Below are 22,147 nucleotides of genomic sequence, written 5' to 3' on the forward strand. Positions count from 1 at the left end.
AGTCTATGAAAGTAAGCCCCAAGCCCAGCAAGTTCCAGGACACCATGAAAAAAAGATCAGTCCACCATGTCAAAGGCTATCTTGAAATCTTATCAGGAGCAGTGCAGCAGTATGGCGGAGATGGGGTATGCAAGAGAGTGCCACCTGGACATTCCTAATGTAGCGCCGACTACTCCGCCCCAACATAAACCCACATTGATTACGGTGGGCCAGATAGTGAAGGGCATGTTGAAAACGGTTGGCAAGAATTTTGCCAAATATTTTAAACTCAGAATTAATTCATGATATGGGCTTGCAAGAGGGACATTGGTGCGGAGGGTGGCCTGGTTTTTCGAGCAGAAAGGGTGTCAGTTTAGTGCGGAACCTCCGATAGTATTCCACCGGATATCTATTGGGCCATTGATTGTTAAACAGTGCAGCCTCTATCTCTTCCACCGTAATGGGTTGGTATAGGTCCCGGGCCAACGAGAAACGAATCGAAGGCAGCAGAATTGTCCAGCTCCCAAATGGGTTGTGGTCTGCAGGTGACAGATCCCCCTAAAAGATAGCAAACACCTGCACAGTGTCAGGGGTGCACATCAGCCACTGGCCCTCTGTGTCCGTAATCTGGGTTATAACTCTAGGCACGAAGACTTGGGCAGCCAACCAGTACAGGAGCTTCCCTGATTTATCTCTGTGTTTACATATTTCTGTGTCCCTGCCCTCCAGTACTGTCTGGCCCCCAACGAAATCTGCCGCATCAGGCCCCTAATCACCACAACTCGCCGAGTGTACTCTGGAGAAGGGTTGTCCATTGCCCAATGAGCTAGGGTACAAATTCAAGCCTCCAGGTCTTGGAGATGGATACCCTTCTGGTAAAGTAGCACTTTATTGCAATGTACTGATAAATAATATTTTTAAAACGCTTGTGCGCCTCCTCCTTTGTAGCCTCGGGTTGGGGCCTATGGCGCCCTGCAGCGGCCCATCTCCTGGACTCACCTTCAGCCAGTGCCCACAGATCCTTCTTCTCCTCTGTCCACTCCCGGGACTGTTCAGGAATTCCCAAAATTTTGGACTGTTAATTACAAAGTACTTTCAATTTTGCAGGGAAGAGAGTAGCATGTAGTGGAGATCGATTGCTCTGAGATTTTGTTGACTTCGATGAAAGAGTAACAGCTCTATTGGATCGCTTTAGTGTAGTCAGGAAATAATATGTGGGACTTTTGATAGCAGAGATCAGTCTCTTTACGGGCCCCCCCTGAGGATGGCATCTGTGTCACTGAAATTGAGTATTCTAGCGATCAGCCGACATGCCAGTGCCCCGTGGGTGGCGCTCAGAGCCAAGGATCGATGGGCCCTTTTTACCATGAATCATAGGTAAAGTGCAGTCTCTGAAACCCCAGAGAAGCTAGTTATTCTGGAATTTTGCAGTGTCCAAGGCCTCGGACCCCTCGGGGAACCCAGTGAACCGAAGATTAGTGTGGCAAGATTGATTTTCAGTATTCTCTGCTCTTTTCGCTGGGGAGGAGAGTGGACTAGCGTCCTTCTGCTTTAGGACAATCACATTGTCTTCCACTGAGAATATGCAGTGTTCGCGTTCAATGACACGGCCCGCAACATTTCTGAGATCTTGTTGGAGTAGCTAAAAATCTATTTGCACCTCACCCTTTTTTAGCTTCCAGTGCTTTTCGAGTCCTGGATGGCCTAGAGGTTGGTATCAAGATCCGGCTGCACAGTTGCCTGGGAGGGCACTGCTGAAGAGCAGGCCAGGCCCCCTCTGCTGCCCCGGTGCACTGGCCCATCTTGGTCTGGACATGCACAGGCTGGAGCCAGTCTTAAACCACTGTAGTCGCAGTGATTCTGTAGTAGGGGATCTCTGTGTATAGTCATAATCTAGTGAATTGCCCCGCCCATGTGCGTGGACCCTGGAGAAATCAAAAATAATCTCTTAAGCTGTCTTCATTGCAGTCCTGCATAGACCGGTAAGAGAAAATTAATGACAATAATGCAGACTGTACCTACAAGGCTACACTGTCCAGTACTTCAGCTAGAAATAACAAGGATATAACATCAATAACACATTTAACACAATATGTCAAGTTTCACCCATAGAGAAACTTTCCTCCCCTCACTAAATCCTTGGGTGACCATCCTGACTCCGGTCAGAACTGGTCGCTCCACTCGCAGCTTGTCCCAGCCATCTGTGCCAGCGACCTGCACTCTGCCCTGCTATCGGTGCCAGCGACCTGCATTGTGCCTGGTATCGTTGCCTGCATTGTTTACAATTGTGCCAGCTATTTGTGCCTGCGACCGCATTCTGTGCCATTGATTGTGCCAGTGATTGTTTTTTGTGCACACAACCTCCTTTTTGCCAGTGATCTCGCCCAGCATTGTTGTTGTGCCCTTAGCCCGTCCACGCCGCTGCTCCCCCGCGGCCCCACGCCCGCTCCCTCCAGCTCCTACTGACCCTACCCACTCGCCATCCCGCTCCCGCCTCCCAGCTGCTCCTCCCTCCCAGCTGCTCCTCCCTCCCACAAACAAACTTTAGGCTAATAACGCGAGACAAGGAGCTGTGACCATCCTGACTCCGGTCAGAACTGGTCGCTCCACTCGCAGCTCGTCCCAGCCATCTGTGCCAGCGACCTGCACTCTGCCCTGCTGTCGGTGCCAGCGACCTGCTATCTGTGCCAGCGACCGGCATTCTGCCCTGCTATCTGTGCCAGCGACCTGCATTGTGCCTGGTATCGTTGCCTGCATTGATTACAATTGTGCCAGCTATTTGTGCCTGCGACCGCATTCTGTGTCATTGATTGTGCCAGTGATTGTTTTTTGTGCCCACGACCTCCTTTTTGCCAGTGATCTCGCCCTGCATTGTTGTTGTGCCCTTAGCCCGTCCACGCCGCTGCTCCCCCGCGGCCCCGCCCCCGCTCCCTCCAGCTCCTACTGACCCTACCCACTCGCCACCCCGCTCCCGCCTCCCAGCTGCTCCTCCCTCCCAAAAACAAATTTTAGGCTAATAACGCGAGACAAGGAGCTGTGACCATCCTGACTCCGGTCAGAACTGGTCGCTCCACTCGCAGCTCGTCCCAGCCATCTGTGCCAGCGACCTGCACTCTGCCCTGCTATCGGTGCCAGCGACCAGCTAGCTGTGCCAGCGACCGGCATTCTGCCCTGCTATCTGTGCCAGCGACCTGCATTGTGCCTGGTACCGTTGCCTGCATTGATTACAATTGTGCCAGCTATTTGTGCCTGCGACCGCATTCTGTGCCATTGATTGTGCCAGTGATTGCTTTTTGTGCCCACGACCTCCTTTTTGCCAGTGATCTCGCCCAGCGTTGTTTTTGTGCCCTTAGCCCGTCCATGCCGCTGCTCCCCCGCGGCCCCACCCCTGCTCCCTCCAGCTCCTACTGACCCAACCGCTCGCCACCCCGCTCCCGCCTCTGAGCTGCTCCTCCCTTGCTCCGCCCCCCCTCCACTATCCACTTATGTCAGAGCAACATACGCGCAGAGTCCACGCGCAGCGGACGCGCCCTATGTGCGCCAAAGGTAAGCCCGTCTACGCCCGTCCGCGCCTGGACCGCGCCCAGCGCCAGACCCCCTGCAAAATCCACTCCACCGGCCTAATGTACGACGTCGCAACCCTCTCTGCACTTAACACCGGCCGTCTCCCCGACTGTCACCAAGCCGCCCCAGGACGCACGCATGGACCCTTCACCTGCCAATCCTGCAAGTTCGACTGCTTCAAGACCCACACTAAATCCACAAACGCCAAACAGAGCTCCGACAACAACCACCTGAAGTGCATCCTGCTCAACACCCGTTTGATCCACAGACACGCCATTGAACTATGGAACCTACTAGACAACACCACGCCGGACATCGCCTTTCTTACAGAAACTTGGATGAACGCTTCATCAGCGCCCGACATCGCCATAGCCATCCCGGACGGTTACAAGATCATCCGAAAGGACCGCATCAACCAGACAGGAGGAGGCATCGCCATCGTCCCCAAGAAAACCAGCCGCATCACGACCAGCTCTGATGAAACCCTCACAGCCGCCGAACACCTCCACTTCAAGATACACACCGTCCCCAAAACCACACTTAGAGGCACCCTCATCTACAGACCACCAGGACCCCGCACACAATTCTGCGAAGACATCACTGACTTCATCAGCCCACACACCCTCCCCTCCGAGGACTACATTCTCCTAGGGGACCTCAACTTACACCTGGAAAAGAACAACGACAGCAATACCATCACCCTTCTGGACAACCTCTCCAATCTCGGACTCAAACAACTGATGAATACCCCCACCCACTACGCCGGACACACGCTCGCCCTGATCTTCTCCAGCAAGCACGTCTCCTTCAATCACGCCACAGGACTCCACTGGACGGACCACAGCTGCGTACATTTCAACTTCAGAAAGACCACGACCCACCACCACCCACAACAAGTCCCCCGCAGAAACTGGAACAAACTTACCACCGACCAGCTCACCTCATCGCTATACCAAAACCCTCTCGCCAAATAATCGGACCCAACTCAAGCAGCCATCAATCTCGCACAATGGATCACCCACTGCGCCGACGAATTAGCTCCCCTGAAAAAGCACCACAACAAGCCAGGCTGCAAAAAAGCCTCTTGGTTCAATGACGACCTCAAGAACTCGTAAAAGAAATGCCGCACCCTCGAGAAAGCCTGGCGAAGAAACCCCACCACAGACAACATGACCGCCCTCAAGGAGGCCACCCGCAAACACCACCAGCTAATCCGATCCACCAAGAAATCAGCATTCAAGGAGTGACTCGACAACAACGCCCACAACAGCAAGGAACTCTTCAGCATCGTCAAAGAGCTTACCAATCCCAGCGCCGACACCAACGACATCACTCCCTCTCAAGGCCTCTGCGACTCTCTAGCCTCGTTCTTCCACAGTAAAATCGCTGACATACATATCAGCTTTTGCGATCAGTCCACCCCCCTTACCACCGAACTGAAGCCCCCCACCACCACCCTTGACGCCTGGAACCCGATCAGCACCGATGACACCATCCGCTTGATGAACTCCATTCACTCCGGATCACCAACAGACCCATGCCCCCACCACATCTTCAACAAGGCCGACTCCATCATCGCACCCCACCTCCGGAATATCATCAACTGCTCCCTCAACACCGCTACCTTCCCGGAAAGCTGGAAACATGCCGAACTCAGTGCCCTCCTGAAGAAACCTACAGCAGACCCCACTGAACTTAAGAATTACCGCCCCATCTCGCTCCTCCCTTTCCCTGCCAAAGTCATAGAGAAGGCCGTCAACAATCAGCTCGCCGCCTTCCTCGAGTCTAACGGCTCCCTCGACCCCTCACAGTCTGGTTTCCGAGCCAAACCCAGCACCTAGACCGCCCTCATCGCAGCCACAGACGACATCCCATCACTACTCGACAACGGAGAAACAGCTGCCCTCATCCTCCTGGACCTCTCCGCAGCGTTTGACACGGTCTGTCATAGCACCCTTGTACAACGCCTCAACAACATCGGAATACAAGGAAAAGCATTGGATTGGATCATATCGTTCCTCACCGGAAGAACCCAGAGAGTCCGCCTCCCCCTTTCAGATCAGAGGCCACCGAAGTAATCTGCGGCGTTCCCCAAGGCTCCTCGCTCAGCCCCACTCTCTTCAACGTCTACATGAGCCCCCTCGCATCCATCGCACGCCAACACAACCTCAACATCATCTCCTACGCTGATGACACACAGCTGATCCTCTCCCTCACCAAAGACCCAATCACCGCCAAAACCAACCTACACGAAGGGATGAAAGACGTAGCCGAATGGATGAAGAACAGCCGCTTAAAACTAAATTCAGACAAGACGGAAGTCCTCATCCTAGGATCATCACCCTCCGCTTGGGACGACTCATGGTGGCCACCAGCCCTAGGCAGCACGCCCAAACCAACGGACCATGCTCGCAACCTGGGATTCATTCTAGACTCCTCCCTCTCGATGACCAGACAAGTCAACGCCATCTCATCATCATGCTTTAACATCCTACGCATGCTCAAAAAGATCTTCCGATGGATCCCCACCGAAACAAGAAAGACAGTCTCTCAAGCACTTGTTACAAGCCGACTGGACTACGGAAACACCCTCTACGCTGGAACCACAGCCAAATTACAGAAAAGACCAACGCATTCAGAACGCCTCCGCCAGACTCATCCTGGACATACCCCACCGTGACCACATTTCCGGTCACCTGAGAGACCTTCATTGGCTCCCCGTCAACAAGAGAATAACGTTCCGTCTTCTCACCCACGCACACAAAGCCCTCTACGACCTAGGACCCAAATACCTCAACACGCGCCTGACCTTTTACACCCCCACCCGCCAACTACGATCGTCCAATCAAGCCCTTGCCACGATTCCACGTATCCGTAGAGCCACCATGGGGGGGAAGATCTTTCTCCTACCTGGCGGCCAAAACCTGGAACTCTCTCCCCACCCACCTCCGCCTTACTCAGAACCACCTCTCCTTCAGAAAACAACTCAAAACTTGGCTATTTGATAAGTAACACCCCCCCCACCCCCCCCAAGCGCCTTGAGACCCTCCGGGTGAGTAGTGCGCTATACAAATTTTAACTTGACTTGACTTGGAATGATAGAGAGGAAGGTAGGGACAGACAAGCCTCCATAGGCTTAGCCCCTTCCTTTTACTTTCAGTTCTTTTTGAAGGTGCATAAAGCAAGGCCTGTAGCATACATCACAGTACCATTTTCTCCACCGGGGAGGAGGGCGGGCGCTTATGACTATAACAGAGATACCCGTACTACTGAACTGGAGTTACAGGTAAGAAACTACTCCTTCTGTAGTAGGGGATCTCTGTGTATAGTCATAATCTAATGAATAGAATGGCAAGCCCATCCAAAAACAATCCGGCAGTGGAGAAATAAAGACAACACCAGTATTGTGCGAACAGATTCCGCAGCGAAGCCTGCCCAACCTGAGCATCTGCTCTGGCATCCGAGTCCAGACAGTTGTGCTTAGCAAAGGTGTGGACCGACTTCCAAGTGGCCGCCCTGCATATCTCTGCAATGGGAACAATTTTAAGCAAAGCTGTTGTAGCTGCTTTGCCCCTGGTAGAATGAGCCTTAGGCTTACCCCCTAAGGTCTTATTCGCTTTCTGATAACAGAGCTGGATACATGACACAATCCACCTAGAGATGGACTGTTTCGAAGTAGCCAGACCAGCCCTAACCGACCCATAGTTGACAAACAGCTGGTCGGACCTACGAATATCCTTGGTCTTATCCAGATAGAATTTCAACACCCTTCTGACATCCAGGGAATGTAGAGACCGTTCCACTGGAGTGGAAGGATTCTGGAAAAATGTTGGTAAAGTTATAGTCTAATTAACATGAAAATCAGAAATCACTTTGGGAAGGAACTTAGGGTGAGTACGCATAACAACCTTAGCAGCATGAAATACAGTATACGGTTCTTGGCAACACAATGCCTGAATTTCACTCACCCTGCGGGCCGATGTAATGGCCACAAGGAACGCTGCCTTCCAAGACAGGTGCTGCAGTGAAGGCTTATGAATAGGCTCGAAGGGTTCCTTCATCAGCCTAGACAGCACCACATTCAGCTCCCATGAAAGCGAAGGAAGCCGAACAGGAGGGAACACCTTCTTCAACCCTTCAAAAAAATCCTTAATCACAGGAATCTGGAAGAAGGATGTCTGTGAAGGGCATTTTCTGTAAGCAGTCAATGCAGCCAGATGAACTTTAATGGAATGGAAATGAAGGCCAGAATGAGCTAGATGCAGAAGGTACGGAAGGATAACATCCTCCTTGCAGGTCGTTGGATCATAGTTCTTAGACATGCACCAGATGCAGAATCTCTTCCATTTGTAAGCATAAGAGGTCCTCCTAGATGGCCTCTTAGCGTCCTTCAATATGTCCATGCAATCCTCAGGAAGATTCAAGTGGCCATATTGCACCATCTCAGGAGCCATGCCGCCAAACTCAACGATGAGAGGTGCACCATCTGCCCCCCGAACTTCGTGAGAAGGTCCGGCCGACACGGCAGCCGCCGATGAGGTAGGATCGACCGGTGAAGCAGGTCCGTGAACCACCACTGCCTGGGCAATTCCGGAGCAATGAGGATCATCCGCACCCGGGACTGGGCCAGCTTGATGAGCACCGCCGGAATCAGGGAAATGGTTGGAAAAGCGTACAGAAAGCTGTTCGACCAGCTGATCCATAACGCGTTCCCCAGGGTTCCCGGTTGGTAATACCTCGAGGCGAAGTCACGGCATTTGCTGTTTTCGGCGGTGGCAAACAGATCCACGTCTGGAGTGCCCCGCATGGCGAAGATGTCGTCTAGCACCTCGTCGTTTATGACCCACTCGTGGTTTTCTTGAAGCAACCTGCTGAGGGTGTCCGCCTGAACATTCTGCACACCGGGCAGATGAGTTGCCGTTATCGTCAGTCCTCCGGCTAGAAGCTAGTGCCAGATCGCCTGCCCCTCCTGTGACAGTGTGCGCGATCTTGAGCCCCCCTGCTTGTTATACATCGTGGTCGTATTGTCCGTCTGTACAAGCAATGAGTTGGTCTGGAAGGACGGATGAAAGGATCAGTGCCAAGTGAACCAATCTGAGCTCCAGGAAATTGATGTGATACGTGGACTTCCCCGGAGACTACGTTCCCTGGATCTGTAGATGGTCAGAATGCGCTCCCCAGCCCAGGAGAGACGCATCCATCACGATAGTCTGAGTCGGGATGTCCTTGTGGAAAGGAACCCCTCTGAGGAGATTCTCTGTCGAGCACCACCATCTCAGGGATTGTTGGGTGTGAAGAGACAACTGAATCCGGTCGTCCCAACACCCTTTTCTCTGGTCCCACTGGTCCTCCAAACATTCCTGTAGCGGCCTCATGTGTAGGCGCACGTGCGAAGTGAGGAAGATACAAGAGGTCATCGATCCCAGTAGAAAAGACACCGTCCTCACTGTGGTAGATGGAGCAGCTATGAGAGCCTGAGCCTTCCGAAGGATGTATAAGCGTCTCTCCTCCGAAGGAGACACGCTTGCCGACAGCGTATTGATGGAGGCTCCCAAGTACTGCAGGCACTGCACAGGAATCGGGACAGACTTGGACAGATTTATGTGCAACCCCAGACTGTTCAACAGGACGGCCGTCCTGTTGAAGTGCAACTGTGCTTCCTGGAAGGTGGAGGCTTTGATCAACCAGTCGTCCAGGTACGGGTAGACAAACACCTTGTTCTTTCTCAGGTGCGCTGCTACTACAGCCATGCATTTCGAAAAATTTCTGGGTGCAGACTTCCGACGTTTCTGTGCAATGGGCACATGGAAGTACGCATCTTGCAGATCTGTCGCACACAGCCAGTCTCCTCTCTGCAGCTGAGGATAAATCTGGTGCAAAGACAGCATTCAAAACTTTTCCCTGCAAATCCACTTGTTTGCTTGTCACAAATCCAGAATGGGTCTGGACTCGTTCTTGTCCTTCTTCTGGACTAGGAAGAAACGCGAGTAAAGGCCCTTTCCCCTTTGAGACAGAGGGACGTCTTCTATCGCCCTTTTTCTTAACAGGGTATCGGCCTCCGCCTGGAGCTCGCGCAGCCGGAACTGCGAGCTGACTGGTGGAATCGCTGGAGGCGGACTGGTGAACCGAAGACTATATCCATTGCAAACAATATTCAGCACTCACTTGTCTTGAGTAATGTTTCTCCACTCTGCCAGGTAATGACAGCTTAAGAGATTATTTTTGATTGCTCCAGAGTCCACGCACATGGGCGGGACTATTCACTAGATTATGACTATAACAGAGATACCCCTACTACAGAACTGGAGTTACAGGTAAGAAACTACTCCATCCAGACCCAGAAGCTAACGCAAGGGAGCAGCAGCACCCTGTCCTGCTTACCCTCTGGCAGCAATAACAGCCAGGTCCCTTGCAGAAGAACAAGCCTCCCCCAGTGAAGCCCTGGAATTGACATCTAAGTATAGGGCATCTCTGGGGAGGGCCGGCAACCAGTAGGCTAGTGCCCACTTCCCTTAATGGGTACACAAACCCCAAGGGGTGGAGGGGGCCCAACGAGTTGTCCCGGAGCCCTGAACTGGAATGGGTTCCCCTCTTTCCTGTCACAGCTTCATCGCAGGGTCTCCCCTTTGCCACTTGGGAATTAGCTTCCCAATTCAGCTCTGTCTCACTGCCCGTCACCACCCACAGAGCAGTAGAGTTCACTTAACGTGCAGCACTGGATGTATCCTGGTCCACTGAGAGAAAGGGCAGGCTGCCAGAGTTTTTGGGGAAGGCCCTTCTCAGAGGTGGCCTGATAGTTGATTTCAGCTAGGTAGCCAGGAAGTCATCCTTGTATACTTTTACTAAACTGCCTCACAACCCATGCATGCAGTGACTGGTGCTTTGGTCTGTGTTTCACGACTTCCTTGGTTAACTGGCTCTGTTCAGCCCGGAGTTCCTGAATGTACTGCATTGGAACTCATTTAGAAGATTAGAAATCTACAGGAAAATGCATCCATCAGAATTAAAGGTAACTTATCTTTAGTAATGATGTGTTTTCTGGATACATTATCTTGTTGCAGATTTCTCACAGCTCAGTTGATGCCATAATCAATATGATCCTAAACTTTGCAGATATATCATGTGTTGTCTTGTCACTGTCAATGCTCTCTTGATTCTCTCTGGGCAGAAAAAGTACTAGGTGCTGACGTCAGTTTGCCAGTTGTCATATTGTATACGAGCATCTAGAGATGGGCACAATCGCAGCAAATTATGTATAGTGCTTCCTGGCAATGCTGAAGTTATTGCTCTGGAAAAAAGTTTCTAGAGCCAGTCTGCTTCATGGAAGATATTCTAAAGGTGAAGAATCTGCAAGAAGATAGTGTTTCCACCAGAAATATTGTGTTGAAAGTAACTTACATTTTTTATCTGGCTTAAACCTGATTCAACATTCTATGAATCATATCACAACTTACTCAACTTAGGCTACTCTTGAAACATGTTCTCCTTGAATGCATTTAAGCATCAGTCACATAGATAACAATTTAACAACATTTTTAGACTCCAGCAGTCTATATAGGTTTGAATGCTGACAAAACTAAAATAATGATATACAGTCCAGCTGTACTCAATATCTTTTCGACCAAATATCATCCTTGCATAGACAATTTAGCGCTTCTGCCTTGCAGACACTACATGTTCTTTTAATGAAGTTAGGTTGAGTTTACAAACCATTCTGAATTTGTTGGAATAGCCTGGGACAAGGCGAGGGAATACTGTGCACTCTCAACACTTGACAAAACTTCCTCAATTGCTAAATATAGGTAGTAGGGGAATAGTGTGAAACTGTGAAGGAACTGCCCTGTTCATGAATTCATTTCAAGCTTAAACTATTAACAGGAATTTAAATTCACCAATATTACTTGATCATAGCTAAGAAGACCATCTGAGAATGAATGAGATAGTTCGCTTAAAACGTCTCATGTGCTGTTTATTGAACAGCTTGTGCTGCTTTTAATGCACCTCTTCGCTGAGGGCCAGCCGGAGCTGGATTCTTCACACTATTTTCTCGGTGGGCTACAATCTAGGCTGCTGCTTTTGAGTAGGATGGGCTGCTATGGCCCATTCTTGCATCCATGGTGCCATTTCCTCATGGCTTTCTATAGTGTTGGGTAGGTTTGAATATTTTTGTCTGATTTGGGTGTCCAGATTGGCTCTTTGTGCAGACTAGGCCAACTAAAATGACAGCTGATGTCACGAGCACAACCACACAGGGAACTTCCGTCTGTTGTGTCCTGCTCTATGGAAACACACAAAATGTTCACTCCCGCCCTCTGTGGAAAATCATCCTGAGTTGCATATTATAAAAGGGCATTTCTAAGTTCTGCAGCAGAAGGAAGTCCCCCTGCCATAGCCCTTATGAATATTGTGAAACTCCTCTACAGATTCATCTCAGACAGGTCTGAGGTCTCTGGTTAAAAAATAAAATCATGACTTAAAAGCCTGCACCTTGGATCTTAGGGCTTTTCTTTGAGAATGACATTCACCTGCCACTGAGGAAATCAAGAACTTCTCTTCTCCGTTTCAATCTGTAGTGCAGACGAATCCTTAAGTAAGGCTTATGGATGCACTTTAAAGTAACGTGATTGTATGCCTCTTCCATACCCCTTCAGGAATGCCACAACATCAGAGCCTACCTTGGAGCAATAATAAAGGAATGTTTGCTTGTCTCTTGGTGGGCAAGTAGGCATTCGTCAAGCTTCACCCTGAATTTGAGGAATGTTTGGTCCCAAGTTATGGCAGAAGTGTTGAAAAATAGGTAAATCTCATAAACCTACAGTGTAATGAGAGAGGGGTTGCTTGTCTGTGTCCTTTGGGGTGGTCTTTCTGTTGTTTCTTGTCTGGCCTTGGGTTTCCTTACTCTTGTGCTAAGAATATATGATGATGTTGTTGGTGAATCTTCTTTTGTATATGCCTATTTCTGTAGAGTAACTGGAATAACGCTTCTATAGAAGGACCTACCCCAGTGGCTAAATTCGTTTCTAACATGTATGCAACTTAATGCTTTATAGGCTCTTAGCTGTAAGGGTTTTAGGAATACAGATTGGACATAGCCTCTTTAATGTCTTTTTTTGAGTGATGGCTCAAAATGGTACTGACTACAGAAGAAACTATTGTTTCCAGATTAGTAATTTTTTTAACTGTAATTTTTGTGAAAGCTGATTAGGTTCCTTAATGGTATTAATTTAGAATTGGAGTGTCAAGTTGGATGTTGTCCTCTACATTAATTCTCTATTTCATTTCCACAGGCGCTGTTTTGACTTTTTAGATCTATTATTGCAAGAGTGGCAAACCCATTCATTAGAAAGGTATGAACTTAATGATATGTTCATTTCTTATAAAGCTCTGCTCACAAAAACACTGCAATGCTTAGAGTTGCACACAGATATGAGATTGAATATGTTATTGCATTCAAATGCTTTGTGCAATATATTTGTGTTTTGCTCCTCTGGTAATAAACATGCCCAGTTTCATTGTTGTACTAACTGTATTTATTACTGATTATGTATATTTATAGCACTTAGTAGTATTCTCTGTTCAGTTCATTTAATTAGATTTTTCATCATTTGTTTGATTTATCTTTGAGTTTTTTGTCCTACAAAATATGTTCTTTACTACCTCAGGCTTATTGTTTTGTGATGCATTTACTTAACAACAGTAGCAAATAACCTTTCTGGGTGTAGTTAGGCTGCTCAAAACAGAACAGGTTTTCCTGATGTATCTTTCTTGATAGCAAAGGATGTGTTATGCATGCTGTCCATTATCACAGCAAAAGGCACAGTTCTACAGTTGAAGGGATCCTATGTTTAAAAAAAGCATATGTGGTTGACTGGAAACTCCACCCAAGCAATAGAAATATAATGACCCCAAAACTATTGCAAGGTGAGGTTATTAAATTGTATGGGTTCTTCCTGATGATTCTTTTCGTTCCCACATTTTGTTTGTTTTTTCAATAAATTGGTACCCAATTATCAGCTATATGATGTGTCCTGTGCTGTCATACCCTTTTTTGGGTTGGGAAGAAAAGTAAAATATGGAAGATATACTGGAGAGACCAGGTCAAGAAAGATAACCAAATGAGGGCAACTAATGGTCCTGCCAATGAACATTTGGGAATCTACATCCCTGGGGCAATACAATCCCTCCAGATGGGGGAAAGTAAGTGTCTTGATTAGTCAGTAGTTAAACATTTTATATGGTGGCTTTAGTGGTGTCAGTGCCCTTGACAACTGTAAATGATAGAATTTGATGAAGGTTCTGTGGGTTGTTTAATATCCAGGTTATTCGGCTTAATTTCACCATAACCTGTGCTTCATATTTTCTCACTCTTTTTGTAGATAATTATACATGTTGTGTAGTTTTCTCTCTTATCCTTGGACTTTGCATTTTCTCTTTTTGAAATGGCTAAAGCCAAATAGTTTTTTCACATCCATTTTATAAACACTCTCTTTTTAAGTTGAATCCTACCAGACAGCGCAGCGGTCTTGTTTGCTAAAGAAATCTTTGGGACATTCAAAAAGCTTCCCTGGGAATGCATTCTGCCCGTTGCTTATCATTGGCATTGTGGGTTGTAAGTCACATTTTCTGGCTTTCTATCAGCTGGTTTTATTTGTTTTAGGCTGTCCAGCTTGAGTTAATTCGTACCACTGAGCAAAGCCCTTTTACTACCTCTTCTTGTATTCTTCCACTAGTGCTTGCTTCTGTGAAGAGGCCTGTATATCGTGTTCTTATCTTGCCACATTTGCTGCGCATTCAAAGACAGAGGTCAAATGTCAGGTCCTGTAATTGGAATTTAATCATCTTTTACTTGACTCTCAATCCATTTTCCTTCAGGTTTTAGTACAGAATCCGCATCTGCACTCTTCTCTTCAACACTACACTGTACACCACTCCACTCCATTCTGCAATACTGCACCGTACACCACTCCACGCCTCTCTGCTGTACTCTGCACTTCTCTACTCTATGCCAGGGCACTCTATGCCTCTCTGCTGTTCTCTTTGCCACTGCGCGTTACACCATTCAGCTCTAATCTGCAACACTCCATTCTACATAACTGCACTCTATGCCAATACACTCTACTCTGTACCACGCCACTCAGCCCCACTCTACTCCAAACCACTCTACTTCAATCTATTCTACGCCACTGCACTCTACACCACTCTACTCTAAACCACTAAACGCTACACTACTGCAGTCTGTTAATCAACTCTAAACCACTTTACTCAAAACCACTGCACTTTATTCCACTCTGCTCTACACTATTGCACTCTATTCCGGTCCACTCTACGCCAGTCCATTCTACTCTGTGACTCCACTCTATTCCACTACACTCTACACCACTGTACTCTGCGACACTACACTCTATGGCACTCACCTCTACACTATTGCACACCCTGTCTGCTCTACTCTACCACTGAACTTTACCCCAATGTTCTCTACTCCACTGCACTCTACTCTCCACCACACTACACTACACCACACCACCCTACACTGCTCCACCATATAGAACTCTAGTTCACAACACCCCCCTCTGCGACACTCCATGCCACTCTGCTTCTCTCTACAGCACATATCTCCACTCTATGCCACCCTATGCCACTCTCCTCTACGCCACTAACTTTTAACCATGCTGTACAACCGCCACGTTGGTGTACAGCATGGCTATAACACATTGGCAATACCAACTTCTCTTGCCTATAGGTTTTGCCAGTGCCTGTTTACCCCTGCTACTGTTCTACTGAGGTATTTCTTATTGTTCTGCAATTTCACTGTACCCTCAGTTCTGAAAAAAAGTTAATTTGGGAGATATTTACATTGTTTCTACGTGGCCTTAGTGATATTTTCTGTACCTACTATCTATATCTCAATGGATCTAGATTGACACCTCCCTGTGAACAAGGAGGGGAAGAATGGATTGCTCTACCCTCAAGTGTGTACACAACATTGTGTACTAATGAATACCACAGTTGTTTTGTGTTAGAGATTAAGTTCTTTGAGGAGTTCCACGTCAGAAAATTGGTTGTAGATATTTAGGCATTAGGGGGTGAGGACCAAAGGTACTAAACATGGCCCATATGGTAACCCAATTACAAAGGCCATCAAAATGGTGCATTATACTGAGCAATGCAGTAATTCAATGGTAATTTATTTTGCATATCACAAGCAACAAAACAGTTAAATATAATATGTACTGCCCTACTAGAGATAGCATGTCAATAGTCAAGCAGCACAAAACAAATCCAGTACTCAAAGCACACACACAATATGAAAGCTCATAACAGGACCAGAGGTAAACCGTGATAATCCATTGTTCATGGTGGTGTATCCTCAGGGATATTTATCAACTGAACCAGGGACGATACACCCCAAGGTTAATATATTCAGTAAATTAACTATTGGAAACAAGAGCGTCAAATAAGTACCCTCAAACCCACCTTGCCTGACAACGTTCAATTTTTATTGGTCTGTTTCCTGAGCTAAGCCTTGTATTGTGGAGGTACTGTCTTTCTGTGAACCAGTTGGCCGTAATTCATAGTAACACCGTGAGTTTTTTTATCACCCACACTTGACCAGAGGTTAGGATACGCCTTAGCGTGCGTATACCGCCATGGTCATTCTCACTGATCAAATGGTCCTGATGAATGCTTAGCAAAACATGCACCATCATATAAGCTGAAACATGTTCATGTCGACCTAACACTACAGAAAGACGATTTTCCAGCCTCTTTACTTTGCTGGGTTAAATCAGTCACTCGTTTTTAATCAGAAACCAGAACACCTCGAAATAAAGACTGTTTACAGGTAGATTCTGGTTACTTCTTAACCTTGCACTATAGCACTTGCACTTATTCACACTACATCACATGCTCCGCTGCAATTGCAGGCGTCGTAGCACACCGGAACGGCATTCGGTTGTTCCGGTGGGGACCCTATGATGAAGCATGTCACCCCAGGTGGTGAGTGAGGGTCCTTCAAGAAATATTCTGTATTTCTGTATTTTTCTTTCTTTATAGTTGTTATGGATTCAGTCACTCTCTTGTTGTTATGAATTGTATTTCTAGGGGGATTAAGAGTGTCTTTCCCTCACTCTCTTTTTGTTTTGCATAATTTAGCAGCACACAGCTGCGAGAGCTTGCATTGTGTATTTTTCAAGCTTTGAAAAACTGTCTTGAGATCCAACGTGGTCTTCATAGAGAGAACGTTGAACTGGCAATATGGAAAATTTTGGCTTAACTTTTTCAAACGCAGAGGTGGACGCCCTTCTGGCAGATCCCAACCTGTTTGATGACCCCTCAGTTGCACAGACTATTTCCCAAACCACCGAGTGGGACAAATTAACAGAACAAAAGAAGAATAGGATCAGAACTATTTTACATGGTACTATCCTTGCATCCTATTTACGGAACAACGTCGCTCCTAAGGGTTTATTGGTGACCAACGCCCCTCGAATCTTTCTGGATGATATACAATTTAGAAAGGACTGGGCCCAGATCGCGTGGCATTGCACCCGCGACTGGTTAGTCCTCATAATAAAAACTGCACTTAGACTGTCTGAGGCACTTCTCATAGAAATCCAGTTGACTGAGACTCATTTTAAGACGACCCTAACAGGGTATAAAAAACGCCTGGATGAGCTCAGTAAAGAGATGAATGAGTATAAGGACTCCCTGGCCCAGTTTAAGACTCAACAATTCTAGAAAGACTTAGCCAAATGGTTCTTTGACAAAGTCTATCCTTATGCGAGTGCAACTTATACCCCCCCAGTCAGACGTGCTGAGAGTTCAGATGGCTCAGGCAATGACTCACTGTCTAGTGGTTCTAGTGGGGACAGCACCAGGTCACGACAGAGAGGTAGAGGGAGAAATAGAAGACAAACTAATTTCCCACAAAACTGGCAACCCTTTCAACCACCAGATATGGGCAACTACCAAGGGACATATTTTCCGGCCCAATATCCTCCAATGATGGGATGGAATCCTTCACCTTTCCCACCCCCAGTCTTTCAACAAAATATGTACCGCCCGCCTTTTTTATCATGGGGCCGGAGGGGCCGAGGTCGGGCGAAAGGAAGCAATCAAGTACACTGGGAAGAGGACGAAGCGGTGGGAGACAACACCAGAAGCAAAACGCAGGAGCGACGGACAGTCCCGAACAACCTGTAAGCCTGGTCACCAACCTTTCACAAACTGTTCTAACTCCAGCAGAGAGTGCTGTCCTTGAAAAGGGATTGGGGTTCATTCCTACAGCCCGGCTGGACCGGTTTAAATTGCATTGCGAACTGGCGGAATTCTTCCGTAAACTCAAGCTGAAGAGCTTCTTTGAGCGTTCAACTACGGAGGACGATGCCAACAGTAGGGGTGACACGGGGTTACATTTAAAATCGACATTTACTCCACCACCACACTGTGTTCCCCCAGAAATTCTGGCCTTTGAACAGGTGGTTTTTCATGAGATCGAAGCCTTCGAAGAAAAGACACCATTCAAAAATATGACCACCAGTGAATTTCAAGCACTTCGTTCCTTGAAGGAGAATACTAGTGTGGTTATAAAACCTGCCGATAAGGGCGGAGGGATCGTGCTGCAGGATACCGAGGCCTATGATAGGGAGTGTCGTCGCCTCCTGTCAGATGAAGGAAGCTACGCCCGCCTCTCACAAGATCGAACACCCACATTTCGGGTGATTATTCAGGAGAAGGTACTGGAGGCAGAAATTTGTGGTTACATCACCAAATATGAGGCTGATTTCCTAACAACCACCAAGGAGATTATCCCCTTTTTTTACACCTTACCCAAAATCCATAAAAACCGTCTACCTCCTCCAGGGAGACCCATCGTCTCGGGTATCGGCTCAATTCTTGAGCCGTTATCACGATATTGCGACTTCTTCCTGAAACCGTTAGTACAGGCAACGAGCACATATCTGAAGGACACCAAGAGCCTGTTGGCTCTTTTACAGGATATGGAACTTGAGGAGGGTCCCATTTATTTGGTCTCTCTTGATATAGAGAGTCTATATACTTGTATTCCCCAAGACGATACTATCAGGGTCTTGGAAGCTACACTTGAGGACCCGGACTGGGAATATGTGACTCCCAAGGAGTTTGTGATCTCCTGTGCCTCGGTTGCTCTGAAACAAAATTTCTTTGAATACAATGGTGACCTCTTTCTGCAGATTAGAGGGACCTCGATGGGCAGCACCTTTGCCCCAAGTGTGGCGGGGTTATATGTCTTCAATTTCGAGAAGAAGTTCATCCTAGCGGAAGACAACCCCTTTTTATTCTATCTGAACTTTTGGAGACGCTATATTGATGACATCATTATCATCTGGCAGGGTTCTGAACAAAAACTACTGGAATTCTTTGACTGGATCAATACTTGTGACCCCAACCTAAAATTTACACACTTGTATCATCAGGAAGAGATGGTGTTTCTAGACGTTGTGATATCAAGAGTGGGCAATAGCCTGCAAACTATGACACACCACAAACCCACAGCAAAGAACAACTTGTTGCATTTCACAAGTTACCATCCGCGTCCCTTACGGGAGAATCTCCCCTATGGGCAATATTTGAGGTTGCGACGAAATTGCAGTAAAGTGTCGGTATTTAAGGAACAAGCTGAAGACCTAACAAATAAACTTAAAGCACGGGGCTATCCGGATAGAATCCTGAAGAAAAGTTGCAAGCGTGCTCGAAATCAAAACAGGGAAACCCTTTTGGAGGAGACGATCAAAAACAAGGATGAGATTCCACTCACCTGTGTAACGACTTACAACAGCGCCTCCCACGCAGTGGCAAAATCAATCCGTAAACACTGGAAGATACTGGAGAGCAATAACCATCAGTGGGAGAAACCATTGTTCTCGTATAAAAGAGCTAGAAGCATCAAGGACTCCCTTGTTCACACTCGCCCAAAGACACAAGTTCAAAGTCAGGACAGAACCATCACTGAGGTATGGGGACTACCTCCTGTTACAGGACACTACCCCTGCGAGTCGTGTAGTGTATGCCACCTGACGAAGCCCACCAAACATCTGAACCTGGAACCAGGATCCACGTGGCACCAGCGAGCCCACACGAATTGTAACTCGTCAAATGTTGTCTATCTCATTGTGTGCCCGTGTGGCTTGCGCTACGTGGACATGACAACAAGAAGGATAAAACAGCGTGTGGGGGAACATAGGAGTAACATGTAGAAAGGCGAGCACAAGATTGACAGAACATTTTCTAGCCCTTGACCACAAGATTGATGACCTTTCTTGGACAATTATAGAACAACTGAGACCAGGACCCAACACCCAGCGGGCCCTGTTCGAGAAGGAACAAAGGTGGATTTACAGTTTATCCACTAACCAACAGGGATTAAACGATGATATTCCCTGGGGCAGTGTACTGAAGTGACCTTGTGCTGTCTCCTTTGTCCATTGAGTCTCAGTCTGAATAGTCTTTGGTGCAGTGTACTTAGCTCTGTTGAACCACTTAAAACAAACTCCATGAGGGGCCAGTGGCCACTTTCGGGCTTATTTTGGGTTAATGTCCTGAAGTGATCTTGTGCTGTCTCTCTCGCTTACTGAGTCTGATAATGAATAGCTTTTGGTGTAGTGTATTTAGCTTTGTTGAACCATGTAAATAGCACACTTCACTAGGGGCTAGTGGTCGCTCCGAAACTGACTGGTAGTATTTGACCTTGTGTATTGGCCAAGTATTTTATACAGAAGCAATTTTTTGTAGGCCGATTAGTGGTGCAGGTCAATCAGGCTGCCAACAGTAGAAGCTGGCATGGGGAGAGAATCAACACGAGGCTCTGAGTCTGCTGATATCTTTGGTGCTATTAGCCATGATTATTGTATACATAATTACACCTACGCCCCCCCTTTTTCCACATGAAAACATACGTCCCTTTGAATAGCAGTCACCAAACGGGGGCTTAAATATGGTTAGTAGGTTTTTCCGCATGATTTTGCTTAAACATCATAAAGCGCTCCTCTCACGACCTTTAGTTGGCATGAGCAGTAGGGTTTGTTTTAACAGTACGAACAGTTTCAATACAACTTTATTGCTTAGCAATGCCATCTTACACTGTGATTGATCGGTAGCGTTCTTGCTTTTCCTACCATGACTGACGTGATGTCGTGACGTTTTCATCACGTTACCCCACGTGACCGGGGAGTAATGTTTTTCTTCGTGGTTTGCCGCAGAATCGGCAATATTCGGAACCAGGCGTGTACAGATAGGCACATCGCGGGACCTTTACATTTTTGGAAGTAAGTGGAGCGGGTTACCGGGGGGAAGGGGGGTCCGCTATTTTTTGTCACTTTTGTGCCTATGTAGCTTGTGACCCCTTACGCCTCTCTTGTTCTCTCGTTCCTAGAACTCCTAGGGGGTCCCCTAACCTGTGTTCCATGAAGTAACTGTAATACTAAATACACGTAAGCCAAATAATTATTTTTTTTCGTTTTGCTGTTATGTACTACGTTCTAGCTCTATCCCGCCGCAGCCCTTTCTGAGTCAGTTAAATCTGACCACAGGGTGCCTGGCGGCAGCCACTGAGAGAGAACGGCTCAGTGGGTGCTAATTTTTTGGAAACATGCCTGCTTGTAACAAGGGGGGTGTGTGCGATTGTGCATCCTTGTTCCCCCGATGGTGGGGGCGGCCCCTGGGTATAGAAATCAGAGGGTTGGCCAAGCAGGCTGCTAAAAGTGGTGTGGGAGAACTGTGTGCCCGGCTGGGATGCGCAGCCATTGACCGCCCGTTCTCCCCCTCTACTTACTATCCTTATTATGCACAGGAATAGAAAATACAGAATATGATTGAAACACGCTAAATGCTTAGACATACCTGCAGTTACTAAAGTGAGGGAGTTAATGAGTTGTTCAATAAGATGAATTTTTTGTTCACTGTTACTCTCTCCATGACAGGTTATTACCGGCCTGGAGAACCCCAGATGACCGTAATTCATGGTAACACCGTGAGTTTTTTTATCACCCACACTTGACCAGAGGTTAGGATACGCCTTAGCGTGCGTATACCACCATGGTCATTCGCACTGATCAAATGGTCCTGATCAATGCTTAGCAAAACATGCACCATCATATAAGCTGAAACATGTTCATGTCGACCTAACACTACACAAAGACGATTTTCCAGCCTCTTTACTTTGCTGGGTTAAATCTGTCACTCGTTTTTAATCCGCAACCAGATCACCTCGAAATAAAGACTGTTTACAGGTAGATTCTGGTTACTTCTTAACCTTGCACTATAGCACTTGCACTTATTCACACTACATCACCTGCTCCACTGCAATTGCAGGCGTCGTAGCACACCGGAACGGCATTTGGTTGTTCCGGTGGGGACCCTATGATGAAGCATGGTGAGTGAGGGTCCTTCAAGAAATATTCTGTATTTCTCTATTTTTCTTTCTTTATAGTTGTTATGGATTCAGTCACTCGTTTGTTGTTATGAATTATAATATGTACTGCCCTACTAGAGATAGCATGTCAATAGTCAAGCAGCACAGCTCCATTTTCGATGTTGTGTTTACCTTCTCAGTGCGCCAGGACGCCCC

General features: G+C 47.4%; 1 protein-coding gene across 26 annotated transcripts in view; it reads left to right on the plus strand.

Annotated features, from left to right (window-relative positions):
- The window catches only part of CLASP2 (cytoplasmic linker associated protein 2), a 2,039,150-nt gene that overhangs the window by 1,026,911 nt on the left and 990,092 nt on the right, over positions 1–22,147 (plus strand). For all 26 annotated transcript variants that reach the window (XM_078688301.1, XM_078688302.1, XM_078688307.1 and 23 more), the window contains one exon: positions 12,831–12,890. In XM_078688301.1, coding sequence (XP_078544427.1) covers positions 12,831–12,890 — 60 coding nt within the window. The remainder of the gene's footprint in view (positions 1–12,830; positions 12,891–22,147) is intronic.

This window comes from Lissotriton helveticus, chromosome 4_1 (assembly GCF_964261635.1).
Source record: "Lissotriton helveticus chromosome 4_1, aLisHel1.1, whole genome shotgun sequence".
Classification (NCBI taxonomy): domain Eukaryota; kingdom Metazoa; phylum Chordata; class Amphibia; order Caudata; family Salamandridae; genus Lissotriton; species Lissotriton helveticus.